The 20,416-nt window shown below is 42.1% G+C and overlaps 2 protein-coding genes across 4 annotated transcripts in view; one reads left to right on the top strand and one right to left on the bottom strand.

Annotated features, from left to right (window-relative positions):
- The window catches only part of LOC129722409 (ATP-dependent 6-phosphofructokinase), a 48,204-nt gene extending 29,289 nt beyond the window's left edge, over nucleotides 1-18,915 (top strand). For all 3 annotated transcript variants that reach the window (XM_055675816.1, XM_055675815.1, XM_055675817.1), the window contains exons 4-7: nucleotides 1,903-2,091; nucleotides 2,146-3,208; nucleotides 3,274-3,496; nucleotides 13,951-18,915. In XM_055675816.1, coding sequence (XP_055531791.1) covers nucleotides 1,903-2,091; nucleotides 2,146-3,208; nucleotides 3,274-3,496; nucleotides 13,951-14,092 — 1,617 coding nt within the window. In that variant the 3' untranslated portion in view covers nucleotides 14,093-18,915. The remainder of the gene's footprint in view (nucleotides 1-1,902; nucleotides 2,092-2,145; nucleotides 3,209-3,273; nucleotides 3,497-13,950) is intronic.
- On the bottom strand, nucleotides 18,855-19,862 carry LOC129722410 (uncharacterized). Its single transcript, XM_055675818.1, has 3 exons — nucleotides 19,613-19,862; nucleotides 19,415-19,541; nucleotides 18,855-19,343 (listed from the first exon to the last, which is right to left on the bottom strand). The coding sequence occupies exons 1-3, from the start codon at nucleotides 19,708-19,710 to the stop codon at nucleotides 18,972-18,974; spliced, it is 597 nt and encodes a 198-aa protein (XP_055531793.1). The 5' UTR covers nucleotides 19,711-19,862; the 3' UTR covers nucleotides 18,855-18,971.
- Between the last annotated feature and the right edge of the window lie 554 nt (nucleotides 19,863-20,416).

Here is a 20,416-nt window from a genome sequence, read left to right as displayed (position 1 = left end):
GTTTTAAAATTTTTGAAGTAACATATAAGCATTTTTTCACGGGAAACGTGATATCTAAATACCAGATTTTTGTCATCTATGTTGGATTTTCATTGAATTAGTTTAGGTTTAATGGTAATATCCATTGAATTAGTAGTTTGACAACCTCCATTAGATACCAAATCTATCTGCCGTTACAGCTCGTGGAATGCTGGATATACTACTACAAAGAAAAATCCACTCCCAATATAAATCAAAATTTTAACATAACGTATACCTATATTCTACATTCAAACTATTCATCATATTTTCCTTGTGGCTTGGGAAAGTTAAACTGAAATTAAAATAAAATTATTTTTTTTATTTGAAAGAATGGTAAAATAACAAACGATTTTTGCACATTATACCTAGGTACATGACACAAAAAAATTTTACTTCGTGTTTGCAGGACTGCACAATAGGCTTGGGCTCAACAGTCTAGGAAGGCCATTTTATGGTTTTATTGTGGATCTATAGAAAGAATGCTTAAGTTTTTGTCTTATGTTTTGGGTCGTTATGCGGGGAAGGTATAATTGACTTCCATTCCCTCCAGTTCAGTTCAGTTGTTAATCTTGCTGATCATCTTCTGTAGATAGACATAGACATAGAGACATAGAGCATAGACGTTCTGCTATGCTATGCAATTAGAAATCGGTAGACCCAGTATTTTCCTTGATTACATTAATTGCGGTTTCAAAAACAATTGGACACAAGAAGTTTGTCTTTAGAGTTCTACAATTTATGTTTGTGATAGATGGAGTGTCAACACCGAGGGGTTAACCAATGGAAAAACGTGATAAAATATTTTTACAGCAGTGGAATTTTTATGTCAAAAAGTCAATGATAATTCATCACCATCGTTACGAAGAGTAAAAGTCTGTACAGAACAACGTTGTCTGGAAGAGTACGATAGAACACAAATTGCTGCTTAGTGTTGTTTTTATCAGTAAGCGTAAGAAGGGATGGTCTAATTCCTACTAAAAGAACTAATCAAAAAAAAAAAAATAACAATCGAGCTTCTCATTTCAATGGTTGTCGTTTCTTTCGACGCGCTTTCACAAATCAAATCTGGGCAAAGCTGTTACTTTCGTCCCGGTGTGTCTTGGTGCAGGGTTCAAACGTGTGCAACACAAATTAACAATCCATCCAATCCGCGCTTTGCGCAACCTATAATTGCTTAAGCGGTGTAAGGTAAAAGGGTTCAGCTTACCACAAAACAGGTGACGGTCAAGCTTAACTTTCTACATTTTAAGTAAGGTTCATACTGCAATACATACTCATCACAGTAAAATTTTTGAATATATTGTAAAACATGGAAAAATAGACTGAAAAATTTCAAAACCAACTTATCTTAGTTCCAAAGTTCATCAACTGCTGCGTGTATACATAAACATTAAACTACGCGAAATGTACATACTCGTTCATCATAAATCGTTATGCTTCGCTTTATTTGTATTTTTTTTCTCACCTCAGTAGGTTTAATTCGATTGTTGTCTTATCAGAACCACATAACCATTGTTGCGTTGCATGATGGTGAAGGGTGTACCAGTGGGAAGACAAATATCTTCCAGATGTGCTTCCCGTGACGTGACGACTGTGTTCAGCTGTACAATGCACGTAGTTTTATTGATGTCATAGATTCGATTAAAACCATCTGTAAATAGCTCTCCATTCAATAACATTATCAATTGGCACATTATCATCGCCTTTTGCGCTTTCTTTTTACAACTAAGCTTTTTCATCTTACGTTACTGATTTTGTTAACGTAAAGTATATGAAGAAAAAACTCTTAATGTTTTTTAACTCACCGTTAACACTTTGAAACCTACTGAGCTCTAATCAACTGCTTTTTATTTACCTAACTTTTCACTTAAAACCGAGCAGGAACGTTCCGCCGGTCAGCGGTTAAACATCATCATCGTATCGGAAGGTGCGATCGATCTCGAAGGTCAACCGATCACAGCGGAAAAAGTCAAACAGGTGGTGGTCGATAAGCTGCAACAGGATACCCGAATCACCGTACTCGGTCACGTTCAACGTGGAGGCAACCCAAGCTCGTTCGATCGGGTGTTGGTAAGTTACAAAATCCTTTCCATTCACACACTCACTAAACCAGTTACTTTTTAGGGCTGTCGTATGGGCGCAGAAGCTGTGCTAGCACTGATGGAGGCTGACGACAACACTGAACCGTGCGTCGTTTCACTGGACGGAAATCAAGCCGTCCGTGTACCACTGATGGAGTGCGTCCAGCGCACAAAAGCCGTCGCACAAGCGATGGCCGACAAAAACTGGGAACTGGCGGTCCAGCTACGTGGTCGCTCGTTCGCCAGGAACTTGAAGACGTACAAAATGTTGACCCGTCTGAAGCCACCCAAGAGTGCCTCCGATGCTCAGAGTCGCGGTGCAGGCGGCTACACGATGGCCGTAATGCATATTGGTGCTCCGGCGTGCGGCATGAATGCTGCCGTGCGATCTTTTGTTAGAAACTGCATTTACCGCAGTGACACCGTCATGGGTATTCACGACGGTATTGAAGGTTTGGTCAGCGGAAACATCAAACGAATGGAGTGGGCCGATGTGAGCGGTTGGGTTGGACAGGGTGGTGCTTTCCTGGGAACGAAGCGTACGCTACCCGAGGGCAAGTTCAAGGAAATTGCGGCTCGTTTCAAGGAGTTCAACTTCCAAGCTCTGCTGATTATCGGTGGGTTCGAAGGTTACCATGCTGCAGGTCAGCTGGCCGATCAGCGGGACAACTACAAGGAGTTCTGTATACCGATTGTCGTTATTCCGGCGACCATCTCGAACAACGTCCCTGGCACCGAATTCTCACTTGGAGCTGATACTGCTTTGAATGAAATTACGGATATTTGCGATCGCATTCGCCAGTCAGCCCAGGGTACCAAGCGCCGTGTGTTCGTTATTGAAACCATGGGAGGCTACTGCGGTTATCTTGCCACGTTGGCTGGATTATCTGGCGGGGCTGATGCCGCCTACATTTACGAAGAGAAATTCTCGATTAAAGATCTGCAGCAAGACGTGTACCACATGGCGTCGAAGATGAGCGACGGTGTGCAGCGCGGTTTGATTCTGCGTAACGAGAAAGCTTCGGAGAACTACAACACCGAATTTATCCATCGCTTGTACTCAGAGGAGGGAAAAGGACTATTCTCCACCCGATCGAATGTGCTGGGTAGGTTTACGGATGTGGGTGGAAGTTTCAGTGGCCGAACTGAAAGGTTTCATAATTTGTTTTAGGTCACATGCAACAGGGTGGATCTCCGACGCCGTTCGATCGAAATATGGGCACGAAGATGGCTGCCAAATGTGTCGAATGGTTGGGTGAACAGCTGGAGGCCAACACTATGCCCGATGGTAGCATCAATGCCAAATCACCAGAATCCGCTTGTCTGCTCGGTTTAGTTCGACGTCAGTATAGATTCAGCCCGCTGAAGGAGCTCATTGCGGATACGAACTTCGAGTGAGTATGCAACTACTTTTTTCGAGAAAAACAACGATAGGTTTTCTCCGTATAATGCAAACAAAACAAGTTTTAATTCTGTATTCCTTGAAGTGAAACAGATAATTCGTCGAACATATTGATCAATGTGTCACGTTTTCAAGCGAATTTCATGAACGTTTGTACAATCTAGAGATGAACGATATTCTGATGCTAGTTTGTGTGCGATGTGTGTATCCATCATTCTTCCAGATAGCAACAATAATTGAAACAGTTCAATCAATCATGTCCTCCTATAATAGACACCAGAAAATTCGTAATCAAACCGAGCATGGAAAAGACTCAGAATATATTTTACACTTCATTTGTACTGGCACATGTAGAAATTAGGCTTTCTTAGGATATAAAAAAGCATTTACCTTTGAATGATTCTCACGAATACGTAAGGATTTTATATAAATGAATCTTTTGGCTTTTCAAGTAAGATCTTTATTGATGGCCATAGATATTTATATTATTTTTTAGGCAAAACATCGTTAAAACAAATATTTTGGATCCTTGGAGATCTTCCTTATCGAATTATCCCAAATTGATCTTAGACATGTCTCTAAGAATATAATCAAATTTAATCTAAATTGAGTTCAGAAATGCGAATCAACGTTTATGAAGGGCAAAACAAAGGTTATCTAAGACCAAAAAATGATCCCAAATTAAGTTCAGATGCGATAGAAAAAGTAAAAAAAATGAAATCGAATCGCTAGAAAACGCTTTTGAAGGTCAAAAAAGACCAACGAAAAATAATCTCGAATTGAGCTTAGAAAAGCTTCTCAAGGCCAGAGAGAACAGAACAGGAATTAAGGCCGAGTTAAGCTCAGAACTGCAAAAAAAGTTGGGTCATAAAAGACCAGAACCTATCCCGAATTGAAAGAATCGCGAGAAATGCTTCAACAGACCAGGAAACATCAAGAATGTTTAGTTAGTAGAATTTAATTAAGAATTCGGAAAAGACGCTTTACAGGCCAGCACAGGTTAAAAAATACTGCGCCCAGGTTGAGCTCAGAATTGCGATAAGGACGTTTCTGAAGGCCAGATAAACCAAAAAAAATGTTCCCGAATTAAAATCGGAATTGTAAAAAATGCTTCTAATGATCAGAAAAGATCAAAAAGAGCAAATGATTCCAAATTGAGCTTAGAATATGGAATAACGTTTCTAAAGGCAAAGGCATTAAGCTCAGAAATTTCGTTTTTTTTGGCAAATGGTCACAAATGGACCTCATAATGGCGATAAACGCTTCTAGAGACTAGCAATGACTAAAAAAGAAATTAATTTTCGGAACGGTTCCAAACGCCAAAAAAACTAAATCAAAATATTGTTACAAATGATAAGGGTTCAAAACTGTAGATCATATATTTATTGGGGAAAGTCGGGTTTGAACTGAAGTTTGTAACAGCTATGTTTTCACTTTCGAAGCATCGGTTTTCTAATGGTGAAAGCATCTGCTCTTCTATTTCAGTACCAGATGTAATCCTTCCATCGTCTTGGTGGGCATCTAACATCATTGTTTCTTCGATAATGACTATTAGTGTTGATGCAATCATTGTTGGTAAAGACTAACTCGACTTGGACGAAAGATGGAACATAGTTCTGAATTCAAATGCAATTTAATAGCAATTGGTAATTCGAAATCAGCAATCGATTTTACCAGTGGTAAATGAGCTGAATTGGGTAGGCAGGAATGAGTTTTCGGTGTTTCGCACCTTCACCCAGTAGAGTATTGACATTCGCCTTTCCAAACACTTCAATTATACCCAGCTTGCCATGTCCAGTTTCTGGCGTTCAGTGGACAAGCAAATCAAGAGTAGTGGTACTCGGTCATCGGGGAAGATGTCACGGTAAAGTTCGTTTACATTATCAGCCGTTGCCCCCCCCCCCCCCCCCTTAATGTTGACATTGGTGCAGAATTTTGTTTTCAATAATTCTAATAGCACAAAACGACATCTTTAGCCCATAGAAACATCTGTGTAAAGTAACAGCCAGATCAAAAACAATTGATTGAAATGCTTGCGCTATGTTGCGTTGAATTGCACAGGTTTTTCAGTTGATCCACCATAGATATTGCAGCGGCAAAAGTACCGGGCAAATCCGCCTGCATCAACTAGCTTGGAGTATTGGAATCCAGATGTGACAATTCCTTTAACCTTGATTCTCTTGTAACCTCACTGGAAACACGGTTCGATGAAGATAGTGCACCTACCTACGCGTAATACGCATGTCGTGGGAAGAGTTCAAGTGCAAAACCGAAAATTTCGTAATTTTTTATGAAGTTGACAATTTTGTTGGAGAGGTGGAAGTTTTGTATTGACATTGCAGCAGTATGAGAGCAGACCGTAAGAACTTGGAATAGTTGGATCTTATAGACCTGCTAGCTAAAGCCCGTTCTCTCTTCCCTGCGACTGAGAAAGCAGTCAAAAACAATCGTGAAAAGACACATGAACCGCTTCCGGAACGTTTGACGTTTGATGCCCGAAGATTTTATTGAGAATCTTGACTGTGTCTTCAATCTTCACGCCCTTGAGAAGCTTTGACAGGATGTAGTTGAGATAGCGGCTGTGCGAATGGGTGTCCAGTAGAGATGGTCGGGTTTGATGTTTTTCAAACCCGTACCCGACCCGAACCCGAATTTTTTTTTCGGTCAAAACCCGAAGCCGACCCGAACCCGAAACTTCTTATTCGTTCAAACCCGAACCCGACCCGAATCCGAAAATTTTATTTCATTGAAACCCGAACCCGACCGAATCCGAAATTGTGAAACCCGAACCCGACCCGAACCCGAGATTTCATAGATTTTATAATCGGGTTTCGGGTTTTAATACCCAAACCCGACCTGAACCCGACATTTTCAAACCCGAACCCGACCCGAACCCGAAAATATTTTTTTCACAAAACCCGAACCCAACCCGTACCCGACACTTTTAAAAATTTTCAAACCCGAACCCGACCCGAACCCGTCGGGTACGGGTCGGGTTCGGGTTTCGGGTTTGAAAACCCGAAACCCGACCATCTCTAGTGTCCAGCTTCCGGAGAAGTAAACGTACCTTCGCCGCATCATTCAGCTGGCCTGCATCGTTCTCGAAGAGGTCCTGGTAGCGGTTTAACAACAACGTCCGAACGTAACTCCGTTTTCTTCGTCGGAGACAAACTCGATGATGTTCGTAGAGAGGGACTCCAAAATCTGCTCCGGGGTTTGATACTGACGCTGCTGCTGCTGGACCGCTATCCGCTGTAAAATTTGGGCCATCTTGTGAATCATATCTTGAATTCCCGGTTGCAGCTGCTGATCAACTCTATCCTCTGCCATGTTCGTGGATTCTTGAGATCCTCGTCGCCAAAATAATATGTTCAAAGGTTTAAATGAACTTTAGAGTTTTTAGTAAAGAACATCTATTTATATTCGAAGTTAGACAAAGAATAATCAGATTTTCCACTCTGATGTCAAGGAACACTTTTCACTGGTTGCCTTGATGTAACAATCACTAAAGACTAGTATTTATTTCTATTTTTCAAAACACTAAACACTAAAGTCGCTTTTTACGCGGGGGATACGTGCCGCGTAAAAGAAAACGCGTAAATTCCGGAATCCGCGTAAAAAACGCGTAAATTTCGAAATCCGCGTAAAAAAACCGCGTAAATTCCGGAATCCACGTTAAAAAAGCCGCGTAAAAAAACCGCTTAAAAACCGCGTAAAAGGCGACCTTAGTGTACCATTTTTTACTTCTAATATTTTGAAGAGCTTGCCCCCCCCCCTTTTTTGAAATTCTGGCTACGCCCATGAACCTTGCAAAAGCCTCTCTCCAAGATTCAATCGTCGATTGCGCCGTGCAAGAACCTACAATGCCCAGGTAATACACAATCCCTCGATGGGTCCGGCGTAGTTCAAATGATTCCGTTTCTAAGTACATTCTGTTTTCGGTTACGACTAAAGTTGGATCTGTGGTGGCGGTTTTCCTACGCTGGTACATATAGAACGACGTCTTACATCTATTCCAGGATGACCGCGATTACTCTGCTTCAGGATCCGAGCACGATATACGTTGAGGATTCCACGTGTGTAGAGGAATTCTGTTCTTAGATACGAATACCTTCAGGAGCGGTTGAAGATCGATCTGGAATGGCGACCCAGCAAAAATTTGGTCACGGCAAACACCAGAGCGAGTGCTTCTTTCTCAGCTTGATTGTTGTCCAGATGCCGTCAGTGTTTTTGAAGCGTGAGCAATGGCTAAGATTTGCCCAGCTGGAAACTAATATTCATTACTGCCCATAATTAAAAAAAGACTATGTTAATCTTCAAGGATTTTGAGAGTGTTTTGTAATGCATAAGTCCCCTTACGTGCGGAGAGAATAACGACCACCCGGAATCAAGTCTGTTGCTAGATTAATTTTTTTGAGTTCTACTTAAACCTAACCTTCTCAAACCCCGGAGAAGAACAATTCTCTTTTCCGATTTTCTCTCTGTTATTCTCTAGTTTTTTAATTCTTGGCTTTGTTTCTGTCACCTTTAGTTACCAATAAAGGAAACTTTATCGCTACTATTTTTTTCTTGTCGCCTACATAATTCGCTACCCTCTCAGCTGGTCTCGAGGTACGATGCTGGCCTAACAAGCCAGTCGTCGTATGTTCGAGTCCCAGCTCGGGAGAGACTGTTAGCGTCAGTAGGATCGTAGCGATAGCCCCGCAATTGTCCTGTACACTTAACAGTTGGCTGCGAAGTATGTGTATTATAAACAGAAGGTCGAGTCCCGAATCGGAATGTAGCACCAAGGCTTTGCTTTTACGGCCGTCGTTGTTTGTTCGGTCTGGGGAGCACTCTTGCTATAGCAAAGTGGACTGTATTCGAAGGAACGAGCAAAGGGAGCAAACGTCGATCAATTAACTCTTGGAAGCTCTGAAAAGAACAGGGGTTTGACGTTCTTCCTTGCCGTGGACTAAAAACTATAGCAGAGTTGAACACAGTTGATATTTCTTAGCGACTTTTATTTCACTTCTGCTTCCTACTGCTGACGCTTACAGAGCAATGGTAAAACAAAACTGAAAAACTGGACGATGCGACTGCTGCTTTTATAGCGTCGCGCTGAGGGCGGGGTTTGGTGGTCTTCGCTGATTCGTTGTTCGATTTCTGTTGGAATGAATACCGATGTCGCGTGTGTTGTCGACAGAAATAACATAGCAGTGATCTGCTTCCGGCGGAGACGGAACATTGTTTCTCCCACTGAAAACAAGGTGTCTAGTATCAGCAGTTCATTCCGGTGAAGAAATATCGAAAAAATATACTTATATATATTTCAGACTACACAACAGCAAGCTGCTTCGAATGTCTATCTGTCGTTGGGAGTGGAATTTTGTGACTATACCTGGTTCTGCTGCACGATTGTGCTGGAATTTCCATGGGGACTTTTTTTTTTGAGAAGACTAAACTTTTGATACCTATACCTTACCTTACCAAACAGTCCCAAGCCGTGGTGTGGCCTTTGCTGTACGTAAGAGTCGTCTCCATTCCACTCGGTCCATGGCTGCAGTTCGCCAGCTCTGCAGTCTGCGTAGGGTCCGCAGGTCGTCTTCCACCTGATCGATCCACCTTGCCCGCTGTGCACCTCTCCGTCTCGTCCCTGACGGATTGGTTTCAAGAACCATCTTTACCGGGCTGTCGTCTGACATCCTTACAACATGCCCAGCCCACCGCAGCCTGCCTATCTTAGCGGTGTGGACGATAGATGGCTCCCCAAGCAGCTCCTGCAGTTCGTGGTTCATTCGCCTTCTCCACACTCCGTTTTCCATCTGCAGTCCACCGAAAATGGTACGCAGCACCTTCCGCTCGAACACCGCAAGGGCGCGTTGATCCTCCACAAGCATAGTCCATGTCTCATGCCCGTAGAGGACTACCGGTCTGATCAGCGTCTTGTAGATGGTTAACTTGGTGCGGCGGCGAGTTCTACTCGATCGAAGCGTCCTCCGGAGACCAAAGTATGCACGATTTCCTGCCATAATGCGCCGTTGAATTTCTCTGCTGGTATCGTTGTCGGCAGTTACCAGTGAGCCCAGGTACACGAACTCATCGACCACCTCGATTTCATCACCACCAATTTGAACTCGAGGTGGGAGGTTACTGATACTGTTACTGTCTTCACGTGAACCCCTTCCTTTCATGTACTTCGTCTTCGATGCATTGATGACCAGTCCAATCTTTTTGGCTTCAGCCTTTAATCCGATGTACGTATCCGCCATCTTCACAAAGGTCCGAGTCACAATGTCGATATCGTCGGCGAAACCAAACAGTTGAACCGACTTTTGGAAAATCGTGCCACTCGTGTTAATCCCCGCTCTTCCAATGACACCTTCCAGGGCAATGTTGAACAGTAGGCACGAGAGACCATGACCTTGCCTCAGCCTTCTTCGGGTTTCGAAGGGGCTCGAGAGTGCCCCCGAAACACGAACTACACACATCACTCGATCCATCGTCGCTTTGACCAACCGCGTCAGTTTGTCCGGAAAACCGTAGTCGTGCATAATTTGCCATAGCTTGTCCCGATCGATTGTGTCGTACGCCGATTTGAAATCGATGAACAAATGATGTGTGGGCACGTTATATTCGCGGCATTTCTGCATAACCTGCCGAACCGCGAATATCTGATCCGTGGTGGCGCGGGCACCCATAAATCCCGCCTGGTAATGTCCCACGAACTGTTTCGCAAATGGCAATAGTCGACGGAAAAGTATTTGGGAGAGTACCTTGTAGGCGGCGTTCAACAGAGTGATTGCCCGATAATTGCAGCACTCCAGTTTGTCGCCATTTTGTAGATGGGACACACAATACCCTCCATCCACTCCTCCGGTACTCGTTCTTCTTCCCAAACCTTAACAATGACCCAGTGCACGGCTCTAGCCAGTGTTTCTCCACCGTATTTCAATAGCTCGCTGGGAAGTTGTTCCACTCCAGCAGCTTTGTTGTTTTTCAGCCGACCAATCTCCTCCTCCACCCCCAGAAGATCGGGGGCTGGAATTCTGATGTCTTCTGCTCGTGCACCAAGATCAGTTGCCATACCGTCCTCGCGCTCTACTGCATCGCCGTTTAGATGCTCGTCGAAGTGCTGCCTCCACCTTTCGATCACCTCGCACTCGTCAGTAAGGAGGTTGCCGTCCAAGCTCCTGCACATATCGGCTTGCGGCACGAAGCCTTTACGGGAGCTGTTCAGCTTCTCGTAGAACTTCCGAGTGTCGTTAGCTTGGTACAGCTCTTCCATCGCTACGCGATCTCGGTCCTCTTGCTGGCGCTTCTTCCTTCGGAGGACTGAGTTTTGGCTGTTCCGTGCCTGTCGGTATCGTTCCACGTTCGCTCTCGTGCGGTGTTGCAGCATTCTCGCCCGTGCTTCATTCTTCTCCTCGACTAACCGTTTGCATTCGCCGTCAAACCAGTCATTCCTATGATTAGGGGCCCTTGTACCTAGTAGCGCTACAGCAGTGCTACCTATGGCGGATCGGATGCTCCTCCAGCCATCTTCAAGGGTAGCTGCGCCAAGCTGCTCTTCCGTGGGTAGCACTGCCTCCAGCTGCTGCGCGTATTCCTGTGCAGCCTCGGCGTCCCGCAGTTGCTCAATATTTGGTCGCGGCGTTCGACTTCGGCGGGTGTTATACACCGTCGATAGTTTTGAGCGCATGCACATAGCTACTAGGTAGTGGTCCGAATCTATATTCGCACTGCGGTAGGTGCGAACGTTGATGATGTCGGCTTGTTGGGCCTTCCCCAACCCCCTGTCTCGCCGGGGGACCATCGTGTCAGCTCTGTTTAGAGTCCCACGCTGCCACCAGGACGTTGATCAGCCGCTCCTAACATGGAGATCAGACGCTGTTTTGAGCCGCACCATCTTGGTGAACAGACACTCAGGTTGGCGAAGCATTTCCTCTACCGCCGGAATATGGTTTACGCGCCAATGATCGCGTCGCACCTTCTCACTTAGCTATTGTCGGATGACAACATTGCCCAGGCAACACCAACCAGTTGTATCCATGTTCCAACCGTCGGTCTAGTGTAATCATATGACTCGCGGAGGTGTGGGATAGGAACTTGTGAGGGCCGAAGCTATGTGTGACGCTCCTTCCAGGTTGTCAACTCACCATTTGTTGCCCAAAATACCTATACCTATAGCTAAAAGAAAAATTCGCGAAGTTGATTTGGCATCCTATTGGTTATGTTATGCGATAATCAACAATTCGAATGCTGTTCTCGATTTGACCGTTGACTGAACTACGCAACGGTTTATTTAAACAGCACGTGTATTGTACAGTAAGCGGTATTGCTAAAGATAGCAAGATAACACTTCAATAATTGATGTTACCATTGTTTCTATTTAAATCTCTGAACCTATGGATGTTTTTAGAAATTGAAAATCTTTTCAAAATTTAGCATAGACTTAAATTTTAAACAGAGTAGTGAAAACTGTAAAATCAGATAATATCAAGGAATTTAAAAAATATCAGGGAAAATGGAAAACAATCAGGAAACATTTTGTCCGAAATGCGATTTTTCAACCTAAAATGATATAAGAATTATATAATAACTCTTCATCTACGGTCAAGAATGGACATCAGAATTATATCAGCGGTACGAATGGTAGAGCTATCATTTGCAATACTATGTTTGGCATCGCTAATGGAGAAAACAAGAACAAACATTTTTTAATAAGGCTAGAAATTATCAAGGATACTATTTTTATATTTCAGAGAAAATCAGGCAATCCTGTTTTGAAAATTTTTCAACCACCCAGTTGGTTAAAATTTCAAGCAAATCAGAAGAAAATTGTATAGTTTTTTCACGGTGCCACGCTAGACCGTCATTGTAAAAAAATTATACATCAAATCCAATTACGGGGGTCGATTCCTGAGGTCATTCTGCACTCTTTTTGAGGAACTTGAAAATCGCAAAACTTGATCCATTTAATATTTGGTCGCACAAAGTGGAACATATCTTCGTCAAAAAAAAAAACACGTGGAAAACATCTTGAGATTCGTCTGGTTTCGGATGGATTCACGCACTTTCCGTTTTATACCGCCTATCATCTTTTGCGAAGTGGAACTGTCAACTCGATCCGCCATTTTCTTCCACCATCTTTGTAAATCAGCGGTTTTTTATCGTTTTGCCACTTTTATTCAACTTGCTTTCAATTATCGCTCATTGTATTTTCAATTGGTCTGAAATCTGGGCAATTTGGTGGGTTCATAGCTTTTTCGATGATATCAGTTCCATTCTCCTTGTACCAATCCATGACTTCCTGGCTGTGGTGGCCGCTGTTCAAGTGGAGCCAGAACTTCACCAGATCGTCATGTGATTGGATAAACGGCCAAAATCCGCTTCCGGAGGCTCTGTTCCTCATATACCTGGCCATTCATGGTTGGTCCGATGATGAAAAGCTTTTTTTTTACCGCAGCTGCAGATCCACTATCTCATCGTCCATTGAAATGCAGCCGTCGAATTTGGTCAAGACTTTCTCATACAACATCCTAGCGCGGCGTTTTGCAACGAGATTCTGCTTGAGGGTTCTGTTGGGGTGCCGCAGACCTTATAGCCGACAGATTGATCGAACAGTGCTGCACGGTGCCGAGAACTTCCTAATCAAATCGCGCAGGGTGATCCCAGGGTTTGTCCGCACTGCTCTGCAGACCTTCAATCGAAGCTGCTTGTCAATCGTTTCACTTCTGCGGTTACTGTGATCAGCACGATCCAGCGGTACAATTTTTCATTGAATCGTTTCAGCACAGTGTTTACGGTTGATTTGGGGAATTTGAGGCACTTCGCAATTTTTGCACCTGACCACGTCGGATTTTCAACGTAAGTGTGCAAAATAGAAATGGAAAGGTGCGACCAAATATTAAGAGGATCTAACTTTATAAACGACTCTGATATATGGTGTCGGAGGCGGGCAAAGTTTGAAGATTTTGTTTTCATCGTTACCATTTCATTTAGACATTCCCTGGGATTGCGTATAGATTGAAATTTTGAGCTTGTAATTATGAATCTTTCGAAAATTCTCAGGAATTTTTGAATAACGATTCTTGTACCTAGACTTATCTGTCAAATCGACGATGCCTTTAGAAGGCAGGGTACCCAAACCAGACTTTTGTTTTTTTTTTTTTTGAAGATCGTGATATTGGAAGTTGAAATATTTTGATATTTTAAAACCTGCTTGTGTGTCCGTTTCTGTACCTCCCGGTTGTTTCGCCGATCTGTCGGTTGTAGGTGGTTTTAGGCGACCGATGGCGATTACAAGACTGACTAAACTAAAGCCAATCTATCATACAAATGCCAGTTTGGGAATTTAACTAGAACCTCCACTTTTCGGCATTGGTGTTCATACAAAGCTGAATAACAACATTAACGCACCTAAAAAAAAATACTAAAACATTTTTCATTCTTACCCTTCAACAGGCAACGCATCCCGAAACACCAGTGGTGGCTGAAGCTCCGTCCGTTGCTGCGTATCCTGGCGAAGCATGACTCCACCTACGAGGAGGAGGGTCTCTACATAACCGTCGACGAAGAAATGTCCACCGAATCTCCGGTAGCTTAAAGAAAGAGTGTGATTTTGCAAACAAATCGAACAAAAAATAGTAAACCAAACAGACAATTTTCCACAGAGCATGGCACACTAGATGCGGCAGAGACGGTTCTATCCACAAACTGACTGTCAATTAGCATTGGGCGATACGACGGAGAGTATCGATACTTCAGTATCGAAACCCGAAGAACCAAAAGTATCGAGATACCCAAGATATCGGTCAAAAAGTATCGATACAATAGCTGAGATCATTTTTGAATTTTTGATATTGTTCCAGTTGAAAATCCAAATATCGACTCGCGACTTTCGATTTTTTTACCTTATGCACAATGCGCATAGTGTCGCATCTAGTGCGCTGTATTGCGCGTCAGATGCGCTATACAGCGCACTAGATGCGACATTATGCGCATTGTGTATAAGGGCAAGCCTAAATTAAAAGGCTAAATTGAAGTTTTTAGAGCTAGTTTGGCAACTCCCACCATAACGCGGCAACCGCACCGGGCGTTGCTATGTTGGTTTGGGAAATAGCAATCCCCACCTCGGGTAGTAGCGAGTTATTAAATTTGGCAACGCGATAGCAACGAGCCGAATCGTTGCTATTTGATGAAATGTCAAACTGTTGTTTTTTTTTTTGTGCTCGATAGTGAATGTTCGTAATAATATTACGAAGATGATGAGTGTTTCGAATGCGGACTCAATTGGTCGGCCTCAGCCTCGCTTGTTAAACACGTCGTAGGACGCAAGTGTCGGCGTGAACCACTACTCAATTTTATTTCCGATTGAGCTGAAATTTTGCACAGGGTGTTTTTTTCGGGCAGGTAAACATTTTGTATAGGTTTTTTTTATTGAGATGACCATTTTGGTTGGCATTTTGGTCTGCAACCTACACGATGCGGAAAGCTCAAACCCTCACAAGGTTGGCCAATATTATTCAATAAACCTGGAAGGTTTAAGCAAATCTGCTCGGGAGTATTACCAACTTTTTTCCCGTTTCGTTCGGTCGTTGTATAAAAAACCATTTTTCTGCTTTACCGCTGTTTCAATCTTCAAAAACAACCTAAGATGCGTTCGAAAGCGGCGTTGGAAATGGTCATCGGTATAGACCGTTGTTAAAACGCTGGATGGCACCTTCCTCCGTATGGCGGTCAATATTTGGCTATTTACTAGGCTGAGAGTCGCCCCGAATCTTTCCAAAAACCATTTTCTTAATCGCGTATAAAGAAATTTGTTTTGCGAAATCACTTTCTTCGTCACTATATTTATTTCCTTTTGGCGGCGAATTTTCAAATAATAATAGCAAATTGTGGGAACCGAGATAGCATGAAATACAGAATACAACTAATGACAGTTCGCTAGCTTTCAGTAGAATAGTCATTTAGGCCAACGTTGCAACGTTGCCCAGTTTTACGGAATTACTTTAAATAAACATATAAGGATGAAAAAATTTATGTACGCACAAGTAAAAAAATCTGCAAAAGAATTATGCTGTCGATAACTTGAGAGAACGGAAACGAAGTTAAAACAAAGTGACGTGAAATGGAGGGAACATTTTATAAAGTAGAAAGAACGTAGATCATTCCGGAAATGATTGACTGACGGATAAGTTGATTATTATTAGATCCGCAAAAAATATGCGAAATACATCACAAACAAACATTTTGCCAACGCTGGCTAATGACGGTCTTCAGAAATTGGCAACTGCCGGTGTGAAAAAGAAATAGTGGAATTAGTAATCCCCATTAGCAACGACCGGTGCGAAAATCGGTTGCTATCCAAAATAGCAACGGCCAGCGTTGTGAAAATAGCAACTCAAATGGCAACTCACCGGTGCGCTTGCTCTAAGGTTAAAAAATCGAAAGTCGCGAGTCATTATTTCGGTTTTCAACTGAAACAATAATACATTTACTGAAAACCAGTAATCGATTCAGTGATTCGCGAAAATACAGCAAAACTATTTGCTGAACAGAAAACAGTAAATGAATGTTTGCTGGAATCCAGCAAAAGAATTGATATGGCAAAAAAAAATTACGTCAAGCTGTCATTAGTAAAACGCGCCAAATCGCTGTGTAGATGGTACGGGATCATCGCTAAGCTCCTGATAGCGAATATGGGACCATAGCTAAGTCCTTGATGGGCTAGATGAACTTGAAAGTTGAAATGATAATCATAAAGTTCTAGTTCAACAGTAATTTGCCTATGATCCGATGGGCGGATGGAATCTGGTGCCTGACGGAAACATGGTTCCCTTGAACTAACTGGTTAACCAGCAAATTGATTTATGCTTTCCTGAATGAACAGCAAATTGTCATAGCTGACAACCAGCAAATTTCATTTTGCTGAACAGATTGCTGGAAGCACAGCACACCAAAAATCAGCAAAATGTTGGTGGTTTCCAGCAATGAAAATTTGATGTGCCGACTTTTTGTTGTTTTTCTGGTATCTATCCGCATTTCCTAGAGCAGCATGAATCAAATGACTTCACAAACAAATACATACAGGTAATGCAGAAATTCTGAGCTTTGGCAAACAAATGAATTAACTTTTATCTTCAAGATTTGTATTCACTGGCCCAATGGGCTGTGAAGCTCCCGTCTTATTTGTATAAATTATTGACACACTTCCATATTAATTGATGAGGAAGTTGATGACATAAAAAAGTTAGATATGTCAGCGAAAATAAGATAGTGAAGTCTACCGCTGAATTTTTCTAACTAATTAATATTGCAATTTTATTTTTCACTTGAACTCTAACTTGTGTCGACGGAAAGCATGAGTTAGTTTCCGCTTGCCAATATTCGATCTGAACAGTGTAACCAGAAAACTTATATTTGTTTTTGAAATACAGTCAAATTTCGCTCGTTGGGCTACGTTTAAGTTAGGCTCCCGCTCGTTGGGTTATATCCCAACTAAATCGAAGCCAAACATCATTTCTGATAACGTTGAATTTCTTTGAGGGGTTTGTGGATGCTTTTTAACGCAGAAAGTAGAAATAATTCAAATAAAAACAAATGAAGCTGAGTATAAATGTAAACAAACAATATTTTAATCAATTGTCAGAGAAACAATATAAATTTTGTGGCTTAATAATACAACGTAGAGCTATGCCTATTTTTGAAAGTATTTGAGAACACGTTATTACTGAGCACTCCTTTTTGGCTTTAAATGTGTGGCTTAAGTAAAACAAATTTCGAATTTGGCCCTATGCTGCGCTTGGCTCAGATTTTGACGGTTCGTGTGGCTCACAACATTCTCTCTATCTATTTTTCCATCTAAGTTTTGCTAGTGGCAGCTTTCCAGTGTTTCCAGCTCGTATCAACTAGCTGGCATCTCTATCCGATTTGCTTTGCTTTATCGCAGCTAACATCGCAGCGGTTCTACGATGTGTGGGCTCCACTGACACTGACGGAGAGCATAACATAGCGTATGAAAAGTGGCGGTGATCTCGTGTACCTCGTGTACCTCGTGTACACATTGAGATATTAGCCCTTGTAACATGGCGCGATGTCAGCTAGCTGGTCCGTATGCATAAAAGAATATCGATAAAAATATCGCGGTTTCCAGTATCGATACGGTCGAGTATCGGACGCTTGTGTATCGACCCAAAAAATCGGAATATCGCCTCAAAAGTATCGATATTTCCGATACCGATACAATATCGCCCATTGCTACTGTCAATAGTGACAGTTCGTTTGTTGTTAGAATGTTCTGTGTTTCTAGCGTGTGATGCTGCTGTGAGATTGTATAGCTATTTAACCCCTCACGAATAGCTATGCAATACTGGGTTATTTCAGCAGATAGCATGTTTGTAATTGTAGGACAAAAATAATCAATTCTCTATCCACATTTGCTACGGAAGGGCTTTGGTTGTTTGTGCTCTGGGAATGTAGAAAAACGCACTTTTCTCCTCTTTTTTCTAGGTTTACAACCGTCGGTTGCATGCGAAAACGAACGGCAAAGCCTATTACAATAACTGGCGAATTGGATGTTTTTCTGCATTTTAAGAAAGCACTCACAGCAAAGCATTTTTTTCCGCGCATCCTAAGCGTGACGAATTCATGTCATATACACAGTGTAATCGATCTTTTAGACTGCCTTCTTCTATCGATCAATGAAATATTATAAATATAGGAAACAAATATCACAAACCAGAAACCCAAAGAGAAATACCTCAGTTAGTAATGGAAAATCGAAAGATGAATAAAAAAAAAATTAAAAACTGGCCCAGGCTGCCGGCTAAATTTTCGGGTAATGTCTCTTTCGCTGGCAGAATACCCACGAACACCTGCGCAGACAGCTGTAATATGATGCTGCGCTTAGATAGATTTTAGTTTATTATTGCATGCCAGTGTACTAATTGTAGTTGTGTTTTTATTTTCCTCTCTGTCACTATAATTAGGTTTAAATTTGGTTTGTCTAACTCCGGAGGTGAACGCCTAAGGCGATGTCACATGACATTTATTCGAGAGTAGAAAAAAAATATCATCCCAAAACAATTAACTTATTTCACGGCAATCCTGTAAAAATTGGAAAAGAAAAATCAACAACAAATACTATTTATTTCACATTATGTGTTGAGTTGCTTCATAGAAAGTATTATTTTAATTTCTTTTTTTTTACGAATCACAAAGTGAGTTTTGTATCAATAGAAAAATTTTATTTTCTTGTTTGAAAAACAAACGCTGCACATTTTGAGTAAACGAAGAAGAAAACCAAACAAACGTTTATCCGAATTAGAAAAAAAGATTGCGCAACATAATGTTTTTGAAAAAACGTGTTACAATGTCTGACGGTACAGATTGTTGAATAAATATATTAGCAAATTATGAATCACAATACGTAAAGTGTCTGATATTTTAGCTATTGTCGCACCAATTTCGCTAATTCAAATGCGTTACTCCTCGCTAATTGTATTGAGAGAAAGTCGTTTCGAGCATTGCTTCAGTTTTAGCCGTGCGTTGTTCGTCTCGGATCGAACCGGTGACACCAGACAGTCCGCTATTCGAGCCTTCGCCTTTTCGGTGGCATCCGGTCCAACTTTTCCGTTGCTTCGGAGTCGAATACGACTGCCGTAGGTACTGGTGCAGCCCGCTTTTGCACAGTACCAATGTTCCACGTGAGCGGCTATGATCAACGAAACTGCATCGTACCGGCAGTTTTCCACCATGAAGGCATCCGCTTTCGGCGATTCGATGTACCAGTGGAATACCTTGAGCAGCATTGGTCCGCCGCCCTCTCGTAGCTGATTCGTGAGCACCGCGTTATACTTGTGTAGAAGAAAATGGTTCGTTAGGTTACTATGACAAACAATAGTAAGAGTAGAAGTAAAGTTTGTACCCATTTGTAGTGCTGATAAGCATCGTAGCTCATCTCTGTCTTCTGTTTTTTCTTGATCTGACGATGCTTTTTTAGCTCATACAAGCTAACGGTGCACGCATTGTCCAGTGCGATGGTCGGTCGAATCCTAAAACAAAACAATCGATCAAAACTAACCTCTTTCAAAGCAAAAAAAAAAAAAAATAGGAATCTACTAACCTCTTAGAGTTGTAACTAAGATACACAACATCCACGCGCGGTATGATAGGCGGATCATCGACGTCCGAGGCGCAGTCTTCGACTCCGTTGCTGTCCATCGTATGGCAGTCAATTTGGCAAAAAAAAAACGAAATCTCACGTCACCTTCGCTAGCGGGCACCACGAAAGGATCGAGAGATCAAGAAACAAACGTTGGACTACGACTGATGAGATGACTGAGCCGGCGAAGAGATTGATCCTCAGTTTGGCTTTACTACTGGTTGTCTGTGTATGTTATCGCATCAGGGTTCTTTTGACGGGTAGTATTGCGGATTGACTCAGAGCGTAAGCAGGAGTCCACTCTAACCGCAGGTAGGGTGTTAATATTGCATTTAGATATCCGAGATGGAGGTAAATAGACGCAGATTACCGGTGTATTTGTTATTTGTCGGCATCAAGATGAAACATCTCTCAGGATGAGTATTATATTTCAAAGCTCGGTAAAAATTGTCGCATGAAAAGAATGTATTTTAACATGGCAGTCACTGTCTGTTAGTATATCAATGCCGAAACGTAATCCCATGTCAGTCTCACCAACGCATTTGGTATTGTATCATAATGTTGCACTGAGACGGAAAAAATATTATGAATTGAATGAGAAGATTATTTATTGCATAACATGGCGAAAGATCGGTGTAATTCTATTGAGTAATTCTAAGATGAAATGATTTGTTTCTATTGAAAGTACCGGCTCTAAACTTTTTTTTAATGCGAAAAATAAATCATTCTGTTGATTTGGTAAGATTTATAGCAAAAATTAAAAAA

The sequence above is a fragment of the Wyeomyia smithii genome, chromosome 2 (genome assembly GCF_029784165.1).
Source record: "Wyeomyia smithii strain HCP4-BCI-WySm-NY-G18 chromosome 2, ASM2978416v1, whole genome shotgun sequence".
Classification (NCBI taxonomy): Eukaryota; Metazoa; Arthropoda; class Insecta; order Diptera; family Culicidae; genus Wyeomyia; species Wyeomyia smithii.
This window is presented reverse-complemented; position numbering and strand designations above follow the sequence as displayed.

Bases quoted from the DNA above. Each gene is read 5' to 3' on its own strand.
- LOC129722410 (XM_055675818.1), bottom strand. From the start codon at position 19,710: ATGGACAGCAACGGAGTCGAAGACTGCGCCTCGGACGTCGATGATCCG. The intron at 19,542-19,612 runs GTTAGTAGATTC...GTTTTGTTTTAG, and splicing joins CTTAGTTACAACTCTAAGAG to GATTCGACCGACCATCGCAC. The intron at 19,344-19,414 runs GTACAAACTTTA...CTTCTACACAAG, and splicing joins CTTATCAGCACTACAAATGG to TATAACGCGGTGCTCACGAA.